General features: G+C 39.3%; 1 protein-coding gene across 1 annotated transcript; it reads left to right on the top strand.

The window, feature by feature from the left end:
* Window positions 1–2061: 2061 nt before the first annotated feature.
* Window positions 2062–22385, top strand: adamts17 (ADAM metallopeptidase with thrombospondin type 1 motif, 17). Its single transcript, XM_044143128.1, has 23 exons — window positions 2062–2235; window positions 3699–4060; window positions 5647–5818; window positions 8802–8971; window positions 9236–9319; window positions 9546–9688; window positions 10805–10848; window positions 11482–11587; window positions 12533–12673; window positions 12812–12962; window positions 13753–13854; window positions 13997–14142; window positions 14329–14498; window positions 14857–14984; window positions 15630–15750; window positions 16217–16297; window positions 16475–16632; window positions 17101–17260; window positions 18593–18728; window positions 19597–19801; window positions 20153–20305; window positions 21221–21365; window positions 21488–22385. The coding sequence occupies exons 1-23, from the start codon at window positions 2178–2180 to the stop codon at window positions 21505–21507; spliced, it is 3156 nt and encodes a 1051-aa protein (XP_043999063.1). The 5' UTR covers window positions 2062–2177; the 3' UTR covers window positions 21508–22385.
* Window positions 22386–22502: the final 117 nt, after the last annotated feature.

Genomic DNA, 22502 nt, shown 5'->3' with positions numbered 1-22502 from the left:
TGTGGGAAACAGAGACTTTTTTCCCTTGTGTTCTGTTGTTTGTTTTTATTTTGGTTAAGTTTCATAACTTATGAATACATAACCAGCTGACCTGCAATATAACTGGAACATTTCCATGAGTTTTGTGATGCTGAGATAATGTGGAGCAGGTCAGTTTGCCTGTTTATGTCCCATTTGGTCTTCCTAATTCTGTCTAGTGCACATGTGCTTCATCATTGTGCATCAGTTTGTTTTTCTGGGTGTCAAATATGTTAATGAATTTAACACTATGATCTCATGAAGACTTTATATCTCATTTCTACTGACTGTGGTTCTGAACCCTGGTTAAGCCAGTGGGTTCTGGATTGTCAGAACATAAAATTGGATATGAAACCACCAAAACTGCAAATGTACAAAACGGCAAAGAGCAAAATATCCAGGAGGACGTATTCACATTTTACAGTGACTGTTTAAAAATGAAATAATTACTTTTTCAAACCTACAATCAAAAAGTGCCTGTATAACAGGTTGCTTCGGTGGTTCATGTGGAGTAACAGCTGGGATTTTCTCTCCTCTGTCATCCATCCATCCATTCATTCATCCATCCATCCATCCATCATCTTACATGCTTATCCCTGATGGTGTGGTGAGTGGTGCCTATCTCCAGAGGTCAACAGGTGAGAGGCGGGGTCACCCTGGATAGGTCACCAGTCCATTATAGTCTCATCTATTATACTGTTTTTTAAAGTGAAACAAGGAAATAAACTACTAAAAATAATTCATTTTTAAAATGACAAATCATCAGACAATATTTTAAGCAGCCTTTATGACATTGACATACTTTCAGGCTAAATCTTTTACTGGCATTATTCCTCATGTTATGTGGAACTAAAACGGATGAAATAAGCAATCACATAATTAATAATTCATTTAACTTTATACATTATTTCACAGTTTTGCTTCATCACTTTAGTTTGATGTCAAACTAAAAAGTATAATCAGTTTCTTATAGAAATGACAACAGTGCCACCATATGGGCAAAAAGAATAAGTATCTAGTAAAAGTACTTTCAAACACCATTAAAGGAATAAAGCATGAATGACAAATTTCAGGGGAAAAAACATATTTTTTTTTATAATTGAAAAAAAATACAAAGGAAATACGTCCTAATTAGGGTCATCAGAGGGGCTGAAGGAGGAGGGCAAGAAACAGAAATATAGGAAGAAGGAGAAGGAAGCTCATAAGCTCAGTCTGGAAGACAGTTAACAGCTCTGTCAGCTTCAGAGCATCAAACTGGAGCGACTGGAACTAGTTGTTCCTAACCAGCAGGTTCCCGTTAATGGGACAGTATTATGTAAAACCAACTTTTTGGAACTTTACATCATGTTATAATGTCATTCCCTCATCATAAACATACCCAGAGTGTTGCCTTGATATTTCTTATGCATGTTTGAGAAATCTTTTAATCTCCATGGCAACCATTCAGCTGTGTAAAATGCCTGGGTAGACAGAGTGCGGCCTTTAAGACACAGCTTGTCCTCAGAGCTGCAGTTTCCAGGCTTCATCCTCACAGAGCAGCCAGCCCCACCCTGCAAACCCCCACTCCGCTCCTTCAGACTAGCCAGCAGCAATTAGCAGACACCTACATATGCTACTTCTCAGTTAAATGCTAAAAAAATGTTGTTAAATGCTTAATAGAGGACCCATGTTGTAATGACTTCCTGAAGGTGGAGTTTCAGAAAAAATAGGGGTTTTAGAGGTCCAATGTCAAGGCATTAAATTACAAAGTCAATTTTCTTTTAAGTCATATTTTATAATATAGCATTGTTACAACAACTGAAGGTAACATGCTTATTGGATTGTACTATAAAATGACACAATGTGCCTGGAAAACACATTACCTTTAAATAATCATTAGGCAGCTTCAGATTACTGATGATTACTCCAGCATCAAGTATGCTGAGATTTAATTTAGCAGTTTAGCACATTAATTTGCAATGCTACTGTAGGTTTAAAGTGAGCAGTGATTGGAGAGGAGGCAGCACCGGGGCTGCTCCCTGGCTGGAGGCGGGTCCAGTCTGCTTACTAAACCGTTTTCCTCAGAGCAGGAAAACTTATCCCGTTGGATGGTTACGGTGAGCGGTTAAACACGTACTGGACAGTAAAAACCTATCAGTCCCGTTTTGTGAGTAGTTATCATGCGCTACAGCCATGTCCCCCCTCTGCTCCTCTGTCTGCTCTGCATCGGACTGACGGGTAAGTTTTGACCCGTTTTTCTGTGTGTGAAAAAGTCAATCTGCTATAAAACAAAGTGATTATCTCTCGGTTGTCTCGTTTGTCCAAACGCTGATCTGATCAGCAGTCTAACAAAAAGCTACACTTTACAGAAGTCTTTAGTTTTACTGGAAATATCGAGCTGAAGATTTTTTTTTCTTTCTTTTTTTTTTTTTTTTTTTTTTTTGCGACGCACCGGTTTTTCTTTGAGAACACACAGAGCTCTCTACCGTCGGCCCGGTGGTTTGTATGGCTCAACAAATCGTTCTTATTCGTTGATCGGATACCGGTGTGTGTGTTTGTGTGTGTACGCGGGCGCGCGCGTGTGTGTTTAAGCTGTACAAGTTTCTGAAGATGCCGGCCTGAACGTCATTGGGATCCGAGAGAGCCCCCCTCCACGACCCCCACTGTCAGACAGGGACGTCAATAGCCTTGAAGACTCAGGGGGTTCTGTCCCCTAGACTGTGGTATGAATATGAAGGGGGAAGGGACAATAATTTCTTTTTCTTTTTTCTTTTTTGCCACGCAGCACATCTTCTTCTATATTAAAAACATTTTTTTTTTAAACTGTTGGACTGTTTTTTTTTATTTATTATTTTCTCTGCTCAATAAATTTAGCACATTTTAAAAATAAAACAGAAAAGTCAGATGTTTGTGTAAAAGGAAGCCATTGTACATAACCTGTCGAAGGTTTGGACATAACCTCATTGAATTGAATGATTTGAATGACGACCGTGTTGCAGATCATCGTGGATTAATTTGACACATTCACATTGCTGGAGACCCACCCAAAAATACCGTGAATATTGCTCTGTTGCTGATTGTGAAAGATCACTGAATCTGAAAAATATTATCAAGATTCTGTAAAAAATAATTGCCAGAAGAACTCCTGTACATAAGTTCTCACACAAGATAATAGAGTTTTTCCTGTCATGGAGTAAAATTGACAAAGACAGACTGCAGAAAGGAAACAAAGTATAATGCATAAAATGTAACAAAGAAAACTAGGACTTATATAAAGGACGTTAATTACACAAAAAAATGTACCACTTTAAAAGGAATTTGAGTTTACATTCAATTAACACATTAACTTTGACATCACCACAATTTTTGTTTTTAAAGAAAGGGTTTATATATATTTTTTTTTAAAATTATTGAATTTATCACATATCACTGTTTGCTGCAAATGGCTGAAAGGTCATTTAGAACCTGATCTAAGGAGGACAGTTTAGAAATCAACGCATGAAGCAGGTGAGGGCGTGGAGGGTTAAAGAGAAGAGAAAAGGAGAAGACTTTTATGTATCTAAATGCTAAATGTAAAGTTAATGTCTACTTGTTACATAAATCCTATCTGAGATAATCCTCAGCTGGGCATTCTGAGGCAAAGCTGCCAGCTGGCTTACATGTAGCTGCAGTGTTTAACTGGACATTGTTTCTGCCCACAGCTCAAACTGATGTGGAAACAGCTGAGGTGATTCCCAGGCTGCTGTCCAGCCAGGAGACGCATCTGTCTGAGGATCCCGCCTACAGGCTGCGGCGCCATCATCAGTGGCCCTTGGATTTCTCGAGTAAAGAACATTCTGAGGCAGAGAACATTATTGTGTCGCTGTCGGCTTTTGGAAGGAGTCTGTATCTTAATTTAAGACGAGAGCGCAAAATTCTTTCAAGAGATTTTGTAATAGAGGAGAGGCTCAGGAACCAAAGTGTAGTAGTCAGACATCTGTCCATGAAGCAGCTTTGCTTTTACTCTGGCTTTATCATCAACCATACAGACTCTCTGGCATCACTAAGCACCTGTGGCGGTTTGGTAAATCTATCTTTTCTTTTCAGATAGCTGATAAGGTGTTATGATGTTCAAATTAATCAATGAATTCCATCTTAAATCAGATGATGTGTTTTCAGGCTAACCTGTAATGAGTATATGTCTCTCTCTCTATATATACATATACGGTAGTTAAATATCAAATTTTTCAGACCTCTGTCTGGTTTGGGTTTAAAGTAATCTTTAATTTGACCAACATGTTTCCTCTGACTGGATGAAATATTAACATTTGGAGCATCCCAGCTAAGTTTTACTATCTTTTAAGATTGTCTGTCTCATTTCATAAAAAAGTCTAACTATGAATCTAAAACTCTGGGTTTGGAGAACTGTAGGGTTAATTTGTCATAAATCTAACCTAAAGTGAGCAGGACCTCACAGAGAACTCCTCAATGTCTTCATTTAACAACGATGGAGTCAAAATAGAAAAGCTGCTGTTTCCTGTAAATCTGGAGGAGTCGTTCATATCTAGACTGATTATTTCAATTTAATTGTGGATTTCCAGTCTTCACTGGAAAACTCAGTGTTCATCAGTTGATTAAAAGTTTAAGAATACATTCTTAAAAAGGTCAAATCAATCGAGAAATCTGTCTCAGGTCATGTTGTGTTGGTCATTCACATTGTCATGACGCCCCCCTGATGGCAAATGTAGAAAGACTTTCTATCTTTGAGCATAGCAGAATTATTGAAATGAGGCTTTCTGCAACAATTTATTCCTGCTGAGGTGGGAAAACAGTAATTTTTGCAGTATAACATTTATGAACATGATTTCTAGTTGCAGTCAATGTGTTGTGGAGAAGCGTTTTGGTTGAATCAGGATCATGTCTCTGCTTTTTATGAGCTACAAATTTTGTACAGGAAGAAGAGTGATGGGAAATTTGTCAAATAAAAAAAAGTTTTAATTTTCAAAATCACTTTCAATGACATGGAGGTCCCACTAAAGATATTTTAGCTCTGGGTTTTTTTTTTTCATTGGTAGTGATCTTAAACTTTTAATCAGCTGATGAAAAGCCCATTAGAGTGTAAATGCTAAACACCCAACCCGTTTCTTGCTCCTGTTTCGTTTTTTTCTTCATTTTGCTTTTTAAAGCTCATCTTACAGTTTTTTTGAGATCTAAATGCACAATCTATGAATACGTGTCATTTTTTTTCCTACCCGTTAAACAAACTGTACAGTTAACCCTTCCTGGGTCGCTGAGAGGCCAGGTGGGATACACCGTTAACAAGTGTCCACTCCATCAGGGCATCACAGGACCAGACCAGCATACCCTGACACCCAGGGGGGATTTAGAACGGTCATTTAAACTAACATGCATGTGTTGTGATGGTGGGAGGAAGCTGGAGCACCCAGAGGAGAACCTCTCTGGGATCTGAATCCAGGACCTCCTTGCTGTGAGGCAAATGTGCTAACAACTTCTCCATTTTATTTTAAAAAAGAATATATATATATATATATTCAAATATTTCTACATTAAAGGACAGAAACAAGAAGATGCACCGACAGCTCCAGGGCATTTTTCCTCAGAAGCATCTCGTCATTGCAGACCTTTCATTTGATGCATGTTTCTGCACAGACTGGGCTAATTCAGATTGGGGAGGACAGCCTGTTCATCCAGCCTGTGGGTGAATATGATCCATTGCAGTCTTTCTCCGGAATCAAGCACCAGTTGGTCCGACACCGGTGCTCACCGAAGAGCTCCCCTGGTCAGTGTGCCGGCCAGCCCATCCACTGTGGGACTGCAGAAGGTAAGAGACACCCAAACGCTGCAGGAGCCGACTGGGGCTGACAGTCAGCCCAGGAGCTGGGTTCGCACAAGCCTTTAATCTGACTCCACAGCCACCAACAAGCAGTCAAAAATGTATCAAATAAGCAGCTTATAAAATCTAATCAAATATTAGGAATACATCATCCTATTACATCAGGAAGGGACATTAATAATTTTTTAGATCAGCTGCATCCCTGGAGAGCCAGAATCCTGCAACTTTTATGCATGACCATTGTCCTGCACACTGGAAATAAATGGAAAAACTGCCTCACTAGCATGCAGTCAGGCTCTACAGAGAGCTCTGCTAATGAGTTCATACTGGAGCCAGGTTTGTTGAAGCAGAGACGTTTAAAGGTCACCAAGGACTGGAGTTTGAGACCAACTGCTTTAGATTGTTTTCAGATGTCAGAAAGCAAAGGTTTGGACCACACACCTATGATTTTAAGAGGATGATGAAATCCTGAAAAGCGCCGCGCTAACCCAGTCCCACACACTGCACTTTCACCTGGCACTGTTTTACTGGGTCCTGCTCTACTCTCCTGTGTGTCCTCCTTCTCTCATCTCTCCGTTTTCATTTCTTTTTCCTCCTGTCTCTGTCTTACATCTCCATGATGCTGGCTGAAATGTACTTATCTGTTACGTAACAGCAACAATAATAATCTTTATAGCATTTTTGCAACAATAACAAAAGAATGTTGTAGTGCTAGAATACAAATAGAAATCAACTTAAAATTCAGGAAGTGAATTATTTTCATCTGTATTTTTCTTGAGCTGTTACAGAGCTGTATATTAATGGAAAAACAGCAGGACAACGAGACACACAGGCTGTATCTTCTTTTTAACTGTGAACAAACTCTCTTCTAACATGTTTTCTTTTTGTCTGCCTTCTTTCTTTCCAATGATTACTTACAAGAAGAACCACCAAATGGAGAGCTATTAGGATTATGGTATGCTTGATCTGATTTTCAACATACAGCATATCACCAAAAGTGCTTGCTTACCCATTCAAATCCTAATTTTTTTGTCCCAAGTCCCAAGGCATGCCAAATGTCTCCTCCAAACTTTCCATCTCATTGAATGATGCGTTGACATGAGTCTACCTTGGCAACAGGTCCAGTTGTGAAATTTTATAACAACTAAGATTTTCTCAGGCAACTGTTGGTCGTATTAACTCAGCCGGTTAGTAAGAGTTCACATAAAATCACTCATGGGTTAAGTAGATGTGAGGTTAGAGGTTAATGACTTTTTACAGAATTAGTGGCTGCAGACCTTCAAAATACACTGCAAAAAGACAAAATCTTGCCAAGTATTTTTAGTCTATTTTCTAGTGCAAATATCTCAGGAAACTTCAAATAAGACCAACTAAATTAAAAAATAACTTTTCAGGAAGATGCAGAGGCTTGGTTTTTTTCCATTCAAATTTTTATTTAGGAACAAGATGAAGAATGTGCATCTCGTCTGTTCACAAAAGGTGGTTTAGACTTATACAATCACCTATTCAGTTTATGTTGATCTACACAGCTATATTAGTGTTCCATGTTTTCCTTCTTTCCTCATCCTCCACCTCAATTCCTCTCAGAAGAATGGGGAGGAAAAAGAATGAACAAACCAATATCACATCGGAATAACTTTTTCGAACCATAAAACAAATGGTCTAAACTGAACAGAGTAGCTAAGCAACAATGGGAGTCACCTCACTTTCATTAGGTTCAGATCTGGTGTGGCAGAGGCTTGTTTTAAGTAAATATTGATGGATAAGTTCTATTTACATTGACACATAAATTAACTTTTAACATGGGAAAAATGTCTTATTATAAGTGAAATAATCTGCCAATGGAACAAGTACATTTTCATTAATATTAAGAAATTGTTTACTTAAAACGGGCTGCACAGTGGCGCAGTTGCCTTGCAGCAAGAAGGTCCCGGGTTCGATTCCCGGCCGGGGATCCTTCTGCATGGAGTTTGCATGTTCTCCCTGTGCATGCGTGGGTTCTCTCCGGGTTCTCCGGCTTCCTCCCACAGTCCAAAAACATGACTGTCAGGTTAATTGGTTTCTCTAAATTCTCCCTAGGTGTGAGTGTGTGTGTGCATGGTTGTTTGTCTTGTATGTCTTTGTGTTGCCCTGCGACAGACTGGCGACCTGTCCAGGGTGTACCCCGCCTCTCGCCTGGGACGCAGCTGGAGATAGGCACCAGCAACCCTCCCAACCCCATTAGGGAAGAAGGGTGTAAAGAAAGTTTACTTAAAACAAGCCTCTGTCTTGCTAAAAAGTTACTTGTACGTTAATTTGTCTTATTTGAAGTTTACTAAGATATTTGCACTAGAAATTAGACCAAAAATACTTGGTAAGATTTTGTGTTTTTGCAGTGTGTGGCCTACACAACAGTATAGGGAGCCTTATGAAGCTGGTTTCCATGGTTTCTATCTGCATCCAAGCCTTGCATCACCAAGTTCAATACAAAGCATCGACGTGGTGTAAAGCATGTCACCACTGAGACTTAAAGCCGCTGGGACATTTGATCTGGATTAGGGAGTCAAGCTTCTCCATCGAGTTTTCCAAAGGACACGTCTGGATTTTCCAAGAAGGCATTTTACTAAATGTGACGTTTGGTCCAGAGGGAATCATGGTGTCTGGCTGACTTCATGACTTGGGCTCGGCTCCTTACTTCCAGTGAAAGGAACTCTAGATTCTTCAGCATGTCAAAACATTTTCAACAGTTTGATGCTCCCCACATAGTGAGGAATGACTGTAAACCATTCCATAAATAAGGTCCATACACATGTGGATGACCAAGAATCAGGACGGGGTTGTCTGCATCTGAAGAAATCTCAACATGATTACAACCTAAAAGTTTGTCATTGATTGAAGACATATCCCAGACTCAGTGCTTCAAATGTTTTGGTGAGCAGTTTTTGTCTCAGATATTGTGTCTATTCTTTGTTTTTCTTCCTGCTTGCTGCAGGGCTGAAAAAGAAGAAGAAACCTCGGTGCGAAGAAGATCGCACCAAGAGGAACACCATGAACTTACACAAAACATACACTTTGGAGACCGTGGTAGTGGCAGACTTCAACATGGTGCAGTACCATGGTGCTGAAGTGGCACAAAGATTCCTGCTTACCATCATGAATATGGTAAGAATTCCAGGAAGGACTTTGAGTCAAATCAGAATTCTTAAAGGAAAGTTACGTCACTTCAGTCAAAAGGTTGATCCAATACATATTTAAGCTCAGGTTAGACAGAAAACACAGTGATTTTTACTATAAACTGAGAAAAGTGGTTTATCCTCCTACTAGAAAGTCAGCTTTCCTGATGATGGAAATGACATCAAATAATGTTCTAACATGTTCAGCTGCTAAAGAAGTAAAACATTCAGCTTTCTCCCTCACTGTCATCAGGTTGACAACATGTTCCAGCACAAGAGTCTGGGAGTTACAGTCAACATAAGAGTCAATAAACTGGTGTTGCTTCACACCAGACCAGTAAGTTTCGCTTCCATCTCCTTTTACAACTTTAACATCTGTAGTACTTTGGTGTGTGATTATGGTTGTGGACATTTGTAGAAAAACACTACAAGGGGGTACGTGCTAATAATAATTTTAGCTTCTAATTTTATTGCTTCCAGTTTTCAGCTTTTCTTTGAAGCTATGTACTACGACTATGTCAGGAATAAATAAGATTGCATCACTGTACCTGTCATGTCATCAGGAAAAACTAAAGATAAGCCACCATGGACAGAGGTCTCTGGAGAGCTTTTGTCAATGGCAGTATCAGGAGTTCTCAGTCCCTCGGTACCTCGGTACCAACCACATCACAGGTGGACTGTACGACACGGCTGTTCTGGTCACCAGGTATGCAGTTTACACCTACTCCAAAAGATCTTACTTCACTAAATTTAATCCAAATCCTGACACTATTGCGTATTAGAAGTCTCCTCTCTGTTGTATTAAGTCTTGATGCAGCAGCCAGAAACAGAGACAGACACCAACTGTTGGCAATGTTTCCATTTGTTCAACACATCTGGTAGATTGTCACAAACTGAAGATCAAACCTCCAGATAGTTTGAACTTACCAGCTGTTGTTTTTCAGTCAGTGCTATCTTAAAAGGGATGATGATGATGATGATGATGATGATGATGATGATGATGATGATGATGAACTCTTTATTTCTTATGCAATGGATGGCTTTGATTGTAATAATAAAAAAATCATCATTTTGGGGAGAAGAGTGGTAGCTCTTTTTCAGCCAGCTGACTGCCAGTGCTCAGCAACATAGTGGAGTGGCAGCACACTGGAAATTTGTTCAAATGATCAAGCTCTAGGAATCATGGGAAATGTTTGAGGTTTTGAAACTGCAGCTTTTCAAAAACTTGCTGGTGTTGTTGATTCTGGTAAAGACCAATGGTGGCAATTAGTGTTGATACAGGAAGTATGATGAATAGTGATTTCAATTTGATAATCAACCAAAACAGTAACACTAAATGAATCATAGTACAATTTACAAATGTTCTCAAAACATGCATTTTTTAAAATTTTTATTTATTTTATTTTATTTTTTTGCAATCGTCTGGTGAGCCAGCAACATGTGACACCGACTGAAAAATGTTAGATAAACTGATGGAAGAAACTGGTTCTCTGTGCTGGTGACTTATAATGTTATGGGGCAAGAAGGTAATTTTGAAGAAAAGCAGGATGTCATTTTATCAGTTTGTTTAGAAAAATAATTTTTGTTTAATTAAAATTGCACAACAGCTCAGCTAAATATATTCAGGCATTTTTGAAGGCCATTTTGATGATCTTGTTCCTGAACCATTCTGCCTCTAGCAGAAGTTGAGTACTAACATTTATCAACACTATTAGTATAAAGCAATTTACAACTTTTCACAAATCCCTGTTTACTTTGTCTGAAATCCTGCCTCGTTGTTTTTAATAACTCGGTGTTGTAATTTCTTTGTTTGGTCTCTCAGGACTGATTTCTGTGTTCATAAAGATGAACCCTGTGATACAGTTGGTGAGTATGTTTTACCTCCTCTTCTCTCAAGGTCACTTCTCATATGGGATTCTTAAAATAAAGAAAATTCCAACACCATTCCCAGTAAAAAAAAGGCACTGAAGCAAAGTTATGTCTCTTCAGTAAGAACTTACAAGAGAAATATTAATCACATATTCACTAAGTGTTATTTTATTTATTTATTTATTATTATTATTATTATTATTATTATTATTATTATTATTATTATTATTATTATTATTATTATTATTATTATTTATTATTATTATTATTATTATTATTATTATTATTATTATTGTGTGGCTGAAGCCACCCAAAGGAGGCAGCAGCAGCAATTTTCTTCTGTTTTTGTTATTTATATTTCTTGAATTTGTGAATATTGTACGAATCAATGTTAAATACTTATAGAGCCATATATGTCAGAAAAGTACACAGACTCTCATAGGGTGTCCTAACTATTTCACAAAGTAAGAATAGCTTTCCAGAATGCGGTTGAATCATTTGCATTCTTTCTATGTTTGATCATTTTGCGATCTGCTCAATAAAAATGTTTATTATAGATGACCCGACGTTATGACCCTGCAACATGTTGACTAAGATGCTTTCTCACTTGATAATTCCTTTGTGTTTCAGGTATGGCTTACCTGGGTGGTGCTTGTAGTGCAAAGAGGAAATGTGTATTAGCAGAGGACAATGGACTTAATTTGGCCTTCACCATTGCTCATGAGCTCGGTCACAAGTAGGTGGTGCTCAGATTCATGTCATGCTTTTCGAATGAAACGTTTCTTTGTTATTTGTTTAGACACAGCTGACAAAATGTGATACTGCTATAGCGTAATAAAAGATGAACCTCAGGAGAAACGGATGAGCTCAGTATGTTGGAAGTAAAGACTAAAATACTTTTTCAAAGTCTCTTTCTGAACATGGCAAAGTTGAAATCAATGTGTGATAGTATGTAATCTGTGTGAAGCGTGTTTCTGCATGGAGACATCAGAAGGAAAGGCCAGTCAGGGAAACAGCTTTCAGTTTCACACATTTTGTTCACGTGTTACAAGACAAATCATGATGTTTGTATTTGTTGTATATTTTATAAACATTTCAATATTTTACAAGCTCACCCAGTCAGTAAAAAAGTAGACCTCCTTCCAGGTTATTTTAAAAATAAAATTGAAGTAATGCATGAAGGGAGAACCCTCAAGATTGTCCACAAGATCCTTATTTATGAAGAAAAACATCAACATAGAAAAACTGAGCCTGGTTTCACTGCCTCTGTGGGGTTTAGGAGAAAGTCAAAGTTATTTTGTTATGTGGTTCAAATGTATGTTTTACAAACAGACACAAAAGCTGCTTTCACTATAAAACAGCATCTGTTAAAGTGATGCTGACACATTCTGAAGTGTCACAGTGAATACATTCAATTAGAGGGAAATTAGAAAGAAAACTGCTGAGCTTTTAAGAAAAAGGCAAACTGGATAAAAACAGAAAAAGAAAACAATTGTGAAGAAATAAAACTGAATAATATTGGGGGTCATATGAATGGTAAAAATTTAGTCTGAAGTAAATAGATAGAAAGGTAAGTTGGGGGGTTTATTGTATTAAAGTTCTGTCTCATAAAAAGAGAATTTCAGGTATTTGGGATTGTTCCTCTATAACCACTTGGTGATGCATTGATGATTCCCCTCAGCATGGGGATGAGCCATGATGACGACCATGCTAACTGCACCAGCCACTCCCATATCATGTCTGGTGAATGGGTGAAAGGCAGAAACCCAAACAACCTGTCATGGTCCTCCTGCAGCCGCAGCGACCTGCAGAACTTCCTCAGGTCAGAAAGTGTCTCTCACTAGTGATTGTTTGCGTCAGGACCTTACTTACAACCACCACTCAAAATAAAACAAGGATAGATTTGCAAACATATTTGTTAACTCTATTCCTCATATGAGTATTGTTTTCACTGAAACAGATCTGGAGCCAGCATGTGCTTACACTACACAGACCCTAGGAGCCGCTACAGGATGCGCCTGTCTTCCAAGCTTCCAGGGATGCACTACAGTCCAGACCAGCAATGCCAGATCCTGTTCGGAATCAATTCCACTTCCTGTCCTGACATGGAGGTACAACATGCAACTGATTCCTCCATCATTCGCAACTGTATGTCAGTTGCTATTTAGCAATAAAAATGTGTGTGTGAGGGGGGTGGTCTGTGTGGTGGTCTCTTAGTAACACTAATGCCTTGCAGCAAGAGCCAGCCACTCCCCCAACCCATTTTTGTGTGACCCAGATGGGGTGGTTTAGGTTCAAATGGACTTTTTGAGCTTTATATATAACATTATTACCTTATCAAACACATTCATGTAGTGTTGTTTTGATTCATTCAAGAATGTCGGAGGAATCCTTGAATCTCCCATGGCAACCATTGAGGGTGCCTTAGCGTTTGCTCTCACAAAGCCCTGCCTACGCTCAAAGCTCTGCCTTGGAGCTTCACTCCCCATCCGAGCTCCCACCTCCACCCACAGCTCCTCCAGACTAGTGGCAGCAGCAATTAGCAAACACCTGCTGGAACTGAGAGTCTGCTGGACGGTTGTAAACAACATAATGACATTTTGAAGGCAGAGTGTTGGAAAGAGGAGTTTTTTAAAGAGACAGGGGTCCAATTTTAAGGCATCATATTATTTGTTTTTTAAATCATGTTTGATATATGCAGCGTTTTTATATCAACTGAAGGTAGTTACTTCATTGTTTTGGAAAATGTCACTATGCGCCTGGAAAACATAATGTTGCCTCTAAAAAAATGACATTGAGAATGAAATAAAAATGAATCGGAAGCAATGTCTGCCAATTTGTGACTCCCCTGGCTCTAACACAACATCCCCGCTGTCTCCTCTGTCTCTGATGGTTTTTCAGCATCTTATGTGTGCAGGCCTGTGGTGTTTAGTAGATGGAGATCCTTCATGTAAAACAAAACTCGATCTTCCTCTGGAAGGAACAGAGTGTGGAACAGACAAGGTAAGATCCTCAGAAATTAACAAAATGTTCCTCTCATCATTTCTTCTTTTTTTTCAAACACAGAACCTTTTCTCAAAGGACGTGCAATGTTCTCAGATTTCAGACTTCAGTACAGTTGTGAAATATGATGTTTCCTTGATAGTGGTGCAGAGGGGGACAATGTGTCAGTAAGGCTCCCATCCCCCAACATGTGGATGGAGACTGGAGTCCCTGGAGCCAGTGGAGCATGTGCAGTCGGACCTGTGGTACTGGGGTCCAGTTCAGACAGAGGAAGTGTGACAACCCGCCGTATGTTTCTGTGTGCACACGCGTTTATTTTCTTCTATACATTATATTGCAGTCACCAACTGACAAGAGACAAACAAACTAAAACCTGGTGTTATTCCCAGTATTAAAAACCCATACAGCAGGAGATTAAAAGGATGGAGACAGCAACTAACTATTACTGACCACTTTGACTCCTTCTGTCTTTAGGCCCGGTCCAGATGGACGGCACTGTCCAGAAGCCAGTGTGGAGCACAAGGCGTGTCAAGGCCAGCCATGTCCCAAAGGGGCTCCGAGTTTCAGAGACCTGCAGTGTCTTTCCTATGACCAACATGCCAGTAAAAGAAAGGGCAGACTGCTGACTGCGTTCATTAATGATGGTGAGAAACAAACATACAAACAAACAAACAAACACCTCATCAGGTAATCAGCCACATCATGGATGCTGTGCACTGTGGGAAGAAAGGGTTTATAGTTTAAGGCTTTTTCTGTTAAAGGGTTTAAAAATGTATTTAAATCTTTTTTATAAAGTCCTGATCTACTGAAGTTTAAGCTTAGACCAAAAAAAGAAAAAACAAGAATACGTAGCATAACAGAGACTGTCAAGTTTCATCTACTGTGGTTATCTTCTTATAGCTCTTCACAGTAATGTAGCTTAACATTTTTATTTGTATGTTCATCTTTTATTTCTCCTGCTAAAATCGAGCTGTGTGTGTTTCTGTGTGTGTGGATGAGCAGATAAGCCATGTATGTTGTTCTGCAGCCCGGTGGGTTATGATGTCCCGGCCCTGATGGCTGACAGAGTTATTGATGGCACTTCCTGTGGACCTTATGAGTCAGATCTCTGCATTAAAGGGAGCTGTAAGGTACGCATCAACATGACGGTTTGTGCTGCTGATGAGGACATGTGTAAGTTGTATTCTCATATCCCATGATGAATAATGTGCCAGAGTTTCAAACGGTTGGAGTAATTATCCAGTGTCATTGTCCATGCATGTTCAAGCCACACTACTTGAAGCCACAAATTAAACTTTCTGTGATTATAAGTGAGATCACAAACCGATTTTTAGCTAAATTGCAAACCAGCTACATCAGAAATACAACAGTCAGGCACTAGAATTGTTCTACTGGAGATTTCACTATCTTCCCTGAAGCTGCACTCAGTCAGTCATAGCCACCTGTACCTGGAATAAACCAACTTTTAGTGGCAGTGTTCAGTGGAATGTTTAGGTCTTGAACTAACAGATGTGACTAAAACTAAACCCAGTCGGGTCAGAGCCCAAAACATGTTGGGGGAGAGGAGGCCTTGGTACAGTTCAGGAAAAACAGAGATAATTCTAACTTAAGTAATTATGTCTTAAATTAACCCTAAATTATGACAACTGTTAATTCTTTGCGAGGACTGTGTGATTACGGTTTAGCCACAAACATTGTCTCTGGTTATTCACACATGAACTAGAAGAGCCTCTAACTTCTCCTTTTTGACTGTTGTTTTTTGCTTCTATGAACAGAAAATTGGCTGTGACGGCATCATCGGCTCCTCAGCAAAGGAGGATGCATGTGGTGTTTGCAATGGACATGGGGACTCCTGTAAAATTGTGAAAGGAGACTTCAACTACACCAAGGGAATGGGTGGGTGTGTCAGTTTTAGTATCAGACTCCTATCATGCGTTTAGAGCAGGGTGAACTTCACACAATACTTTCCATCTTTGACCTTTTTTTTTCCAGTCTGAAAAGCCAGCTCTCATTTTGACAAATTACATTTCACACACCTGACATCTATTTTGATATGGCTGAAAAACCATCTCATACTATCACAAAAACTTTTTATTAAAAACGTGATTTTTTTTAATTGGTGTGTTTCCATGAAGTAAATTATTTTTGTAATTTTAATTCTCACTATTTTATGGTTAATGGAAATGCAGCTGCAGACTTTGCAGGAGTCCCTTATACTGACCAGCATGTGGCAAAAGTGCAGAGATGACCATTTTCTTCCTTTCATAAAACTACCGTAACAAATTAATATCTGTGTTTAAACTACATAATAATTCACTTCAGCTAATTTAATTTTCTCCTTTTGCTTATGTGTTTCTGTCAGGCTACGTTGAGGCTGTGGTGATTCCTGCAGGAGCGTGGAGGATCAAAGTCATGGAGGACAAGCCTTTACAGAGCTTTCTGGGTAATCATGTCTTGGTTCACTCACCACAAATATATCTTGTAAATCTGTACTTAAACAGATTGGTAAAACATCTTTTCCCTTGTCTTATGGATGGAACGAATGACTAATACCGATTTCTTTGTGTGTAAATATGAAATATATGTTATTCAGAAAACTCAGTCTGTAATTTTCCTATAGCTCTTAAGGACTCCAGCAAGAAATCCATCAACAGCGACTGGAAAATTGAACTTCCAGGAGACTTTGAGCTGGCTGGGACCATGGTGCGATATGTTAGAAGAGGACTGTGGGAGAAGATTTCTGCCAAAGGGCCCACTAAAACTCCCTTACACCTAATGGTAAGGTGGGCCAGTGAGCGGGTGGGTTACATATGCCTAGAGACAAAAATGTACTCTCTGTGTTTATATTTAGTCAAAAAAGATTTGTGGAAGAAATAGCCTCTCACTAAATATGAAACTACAGTTTAAAGGTGGGTAAGAATGGGTTCTCTCTCACTGAGTGAAAAAACATGACTGATAGAGGGAGTCATGTAGGTGAGCTGAGCATTAGGTATGGGTGTATACACTTGTTTTTCCTGTGTTGTCCTATGATGGACAGGTGATTCTCCTCATCCCCCATAACTCTGGGGATAAGCAGGTATAGACGATCAATGGATGTAACTTACTATTGATCAACAGCTGGCTGTAATAAATTGACAAGAGATGAATCAGTATTATAAAGATAAAAAGACAATGTGAGGAGAATCAATGTCACTGGCCCTTTAAGGCTTGCTGAGCTTTCTTCAGGTACTTTTGTTGTGATCGTAGGTCCTGCTCTTTCACGATCAGAGCTATGGGATCCACTATGAGTACACCATACCTGTGAACACGAGCCAGGACCGGAGCAGTGAGAAACAGGCAGAACCAGAGTACCTCTATGTCTGGGCTCACAGTAGCTGGCAGAACTGTTCAGTTCAGTGTGGAGGAGGTAAGAGTTCAACACTATTCATGCCACCATGCCAAGGTATTCATTCCCTTTTAGGTTCTTTCACAGTTGCAATACTCATGTTTTCTTTGGTATTTTTTTCTTTTTTTAATTTTTAATTTAATTTAGCACTCCTTATTTGACTCTTTGTAGATAAGGCCCTCAGCAAATTGTCTGGGCTGAGATAGATCAGTTAAATAATTGATTGAAAAATGCTTCTCACTGAAAGGTTGGTCTGTGTGATTATTATTGTTCTTATTGTTCTTTACAGAATTTATTTATTTTTTTACATATATGTTAAAACTGTAAGTATGTTGTGACTGTGTAATATGAGACAGATAATCAGTCTATTATCTGATTATTCTATGCAATCAGTCCTCTGCACCTCCTCCCCCCTGAACTACTATTGAGGTCTGAATAAATGCCGACCTAAAACAACCAATCAGAGCCAGGAGGCGGGGCTTAGAGCTGTCAGGCGATGCTGCTCACTGTGCCAATGGAGGAGAAACAACTTACTGTTCCAGGAAAGTTTATCCACTGTCTTAGGTGGTTATGCTAACTAGCCTTAGCATTTGTGGCAGGCTATGTTGTGGTGAACCAGCTGTAGAAGAAAACAAGGGGCAGATGGTGAACACGAGAGTGATTGACAGCGCTAAGATCCACATCCTGGCTCTGACTGGTTGTACTGGGAACACTGGGAGAAGACAGAGGAGCTAATTTTTTTCCCCATAAATTATCTGTCTGTCACGACATAATGAACAAATATGTAAAAAACATTTTTTTATAAGTTACACACCGCAGCCCTACTACTGCCGTATGTTTGCAGTTACTGCATCCAAAGCAGAATTCAAACAAGGAGCTGAAACCAAACTACTGTTCATATCTGCTCTCTTAGTTTTCCTCATTCTGTCTCACTTTCTCAATTTTCTTTTTTCTCACACATTCTCCCTTCATTGTCATACAGTGAAGATCCTGAAATCACATTATCCTTTGTCTAGCTTGAAATGAGGCTTAGACACATCTATAGTTTTGTTAATGTCTCTTTGTTTAAGTGGGGGTTTGTCTGGGTCTGGTCATCATCTTCAGACCTGACATCAGGAATCAGATGCTGTACTGAGTGGGGATGTTATTGTTATCCATATCCATTTGTTTTTGTTTTTATTAATATGTCAAATAGTCTAAAGTTGTTTTTCAGTGTTTCATTTCGTTTGTCATAATTTGTTAGTGATTCAGTCCTATACTCAGTATTAACCTTTTGGGCCAGACAAACCTTCCCTGGTACTTTGTAGACTACAGAACCAGTGGAGGACTGACCCATGGTTGTGTTTCATACAGGTGAGAGGAGCACAGCGGTCTCCTGTATGAGAACAGTCAATAACAGCATGGAGGTTGTCAGTGATAACTACTGTCACCCTGAGACCCGGCCCCAGGCCAAGGTGCAGCACTGCAACACTCTGCCCTGCCAGTACAGGTCAGCCTACCACACACAAACACACACATGCACATCAAGACATCCTAGACCAGTGGTGCCCAAAGTGGGTCCTGGAGGGCCAACATCCTGCATGTTTTAGTTCTCTCCCTGGTTTAACCATCTGATCAAATGTTGGCTCATTAGAAGAACTCTGACATGCTGAGGAGGTTGTTTCTACCAGTAGGTAGAAAACTGAAACATGCAGGATGTTGGCCCTCCAGGACCCACTTTGGACACCCCTGGACTAAGTTTTAAACATCTGCAGCCAAACATTTACAGTAGAGATATTTACATTCTGAAGTGATTCTGTTTTCTACATTTACTAATCTTTTCAACTGTATGGAAAATCAATGTTTGACATTTGATGCAATTATTAATAATTCTAATTAATAATTTATTATTAATGAAATTATTGGAAGTCAGGGGTTGACTCAAACAGCTGGGTTTCCATAGAAACAATAAACAATAAACTGCGCTTGATGATAAATAGGGTTAACTGAATGTATGTCTGAATGAATTGAAAATTTTTTTAAGTGCTTTGAGTTGAGACGGTGTTTGAAGTGATGCTGTAGAAATAAATTGAGTTGAATTCAGTTTTTCTGCTCCTCTAATCTGGAGCAAACTTCTAGAAAACACTGAGTTTCTTTAAACCAAAGATAGAATCCAGTTTGCTTTGTTCAGTTAGTAATAACAGGAACATCATTCAGTTTTAAACTTGAATCACTGATGTTTTCCTGCATTTACAAGATCAGTGAGATTGCATAGAAAACTTGAGATAGAATGTGATGGGAAGTTACATCATATGTGTTATAGACTCAGTTAGTCAAAATGTGAAGTGAAAGAATAAAAGCTGAGATATTCTCCACAGGTGGGTGGCAGGTGAGTGGGGGCCCTGCTCCGTCTCCTGTGGTAATGGTCTCCAGCAGAGACAGGTGTCTTGTGTTTACCCCTCACTAAACGGCTCACTCATCCACACCAAGGACCGGGACTGCCATGGGGGCAAACCTGTGGGGCAACAGGATTGTGAGGGCAACTCCTGCCTTCCAGAATGGGAGGCCTCAGACTGGTCACAGGTAGTCCAACACTCTACGGGGGACAGGAGGAACTCTTTGGTGCTACTTAGTGCAGAATTTACATTAGATTGTTACAGTAGGTTTAATGTGCTAAGTTCATTATTTGTTAAAAATGCTAAATAATCTATGTTTAAACAGTTCATAGCCGTCCAGGGTGGATTTGGAAGGCCTGAGCAGACTAACTGTGAACCTATTAGAGGAAGGTCACTATGTCTCTGAGTAGAAACGCCTCCTGAAGGCTGAAGGCTGGTCGAGTGTCACAGAGTTTAGTATATTGCTGTTGGAACTTCATGAATATAAAAATGGTGTATGTCCTTTATGCTTTGATAATATTTTCCTTGCCGTTTTCAGTGTTCATCAGCCTGCGGTCGAGGTGTTCGCACACGGACTGTGCGCTGTAGAAGCCCAGACAGAGGATGTGAGCCTGATTCCAAGCCCAGTCAACAAGAACCCTGTGAGGAAGATGTAGAATGCTTTGAATGGAGGTTTGGAGACTGGTCCAAGGTATGAATGCCAGTAAACATATTTAGGGTATGGTTAAAGTTGAGATAATGATAAGCAACTGGATCAGCAAACACTGGTATTAATCACTTCTCGTGAAAGTTCTGTGGTATCCTTGTTGATTTGTCTGGGAGAATGCTGGAAATTTAAAACCAATCTTTATTCCTTGCTTTGCCTTAAATTTTCTTAAGCAGATTTTCCAAGCTAAATGTCTGAACTTGCATCATTTTTACACTGAACCACTTTGTTTTTATGGCTGTTAGATATTTATCTATCTGTGGTGGAGTAAAAGTTTAAACATGGCGTGGTCATCCAGCTGCTCACAGGTGTGGAGTTCACCTGTTCAGTTCTAGTCGTGATGGGAAAGTCCAGCCATCGTAGTGTTCAGGAAGGAGTAGAATTCTGTGTCCCAGTGATAAACCTGCTTTGGTGTGGGATTCATACCTGACCCCAGAACAGAAGCCAAAGACCTTGTGAAGATGCTGCTGAAGCCTGTGAGACAGAGACGATATCCAGATAGAAACGTGTTCTGTAGCGACATGGGCTGAAAGGTCACAGAGAGCAGGAGGCCATTACTGCAAATGAAGCACAAGAAAGACAGATTGCAGGTTGCAAATGTCCACAGAAACCTTCATATTTGGAGACATGTTTTGTTTGATAGAACTAAAGTGGAACTGAGGAAAACTGGGAGCGCAAGTAAGCCTGAGTACAACATCTGAACTGAAATGCATGGGGGTGGCTGCATCATGTTATGGGTCTGTTGCATTTCATAAAACAGATGCATCATGAGAAAAGAAGATTGTGTAGAAATGTTGAAGCAACATCTAATTTTAATTTGTTGTATGTAAGCTTCTCATTTCAACAACAGATGACCATAAAATGAACGTAACATAATGGATGACTCTCTGGCTACTTCAGTGCTCATCCACGTGTGGAAAGGGTCTACAGTCACGAGTGGTCCAGTGCATGCATAAAGACACCGGTCGTCATGGCGACAACTGCCCACAAATACTGAGACCACCAATTTACCGATCCTGTTACCGTGAACCCTGCTTTAACAGAGGTGATGTAAACTCTGGTTCTGTTATGGACCAAAGAGATGTGGCAAATTTAAATTTTCAATTCCTTCAGTTAGTTCAGTTTGGAGTACAGATCATCTTTGTTAATTTTGTTGTATTTTTACAGCAAAACCAGCCGATTCCTGAAGAATTATCCCTCGTGCTGATTGGATAGCTCCTCTGCTCTGAAGCCCCCCGCTGACGGGGGGACGAGGGAGAATACATCACCTCCACAGCAGCTGGTTCAGTGGATATCTTCAAGTCAAACTGGGTTCTTACAGTTGTGGAGTGAAGAGGATCTGTGCAGATGTCAAACCTTCCCACTGCATCAGGAGAGAAGCTTTTCTTTAAGATGAATTGCACGTTATATTTGATCATATCTTTGATTCTTTTTTGGATTATAGATTAATGTTTGAGTTTCCAACATTAAACTACAATGTACATTGTTATGGACAAAGAAATCTTGGAATTTAAGAAATTTGGAAATCAAAACTTTGGAAACTGTAACTTTAGGTGCTTTTGCTCCAAACTGCATTTATGTTTAATTTAAACGGGAACAGAAATACTTGATCCACCTGACCAAGAGGTCCTGGTTGATTTTATGTACTGTGTTTAATGCATGGGATTGTGTGGTAGTTTTGGGTCTAAATATTGGTGCTATAAAAATACGAGATGGAACTAAAACCCAAACTTTATCGTAAGGATTATATAAAATGATGTTCTGTGACAGTGAAGATGTTTCTTTGCTAATGCTGCTGTAACCCTGAACTATACCTGCATTACACACAATTCAAGTAAGTGATTTTATCTTAAAATGTACAAATTACTTAATGCATATAGTTTAAGCTTAAGTAATGTTTAGCATAATCAAATACATTTTACTTAGTATTTAAATTGCTTGTTCAGAACAACAGACCGTCTCATGCTCTGACTGGAGCATGAAAACATGTTTTCATCATGATTGTGAATCTCAGTAAAGCTGCATGGCAATGTGTATGAAAAAATTAAAAGTATTTTGAAATCCAGTTTTCTTTTTTTTTTTAATTTACTAATAGCTTCAGCTAACAACTATTTGCTACCTGTAATCTTGTCTTTCTTCTTTTTCTAAAAATACATATTTGTTTATGTATTGGTCTAAATTT

Source organism: Gambusia affinis, linkage group LG02 (genome assembly GCF_019740435.1).
Source record: "Gambusia affinis linkage group LG02, SWU_Gaff_1.0, whole genome shotgun sequence".
In the NCBI taxonomy this organism is placed as follows: Eukaryota; Metazoa; Chordata; class Actinopteri; order Cyprinodontiformes; family Poeciliidae; genus Gambusia; species Gambusia affinis.
The sequence above is the reverse complement of the archived record's forward strand: the minus strand, read 5'-3'. Positions and strand labels throughout refer to the sequence as shown.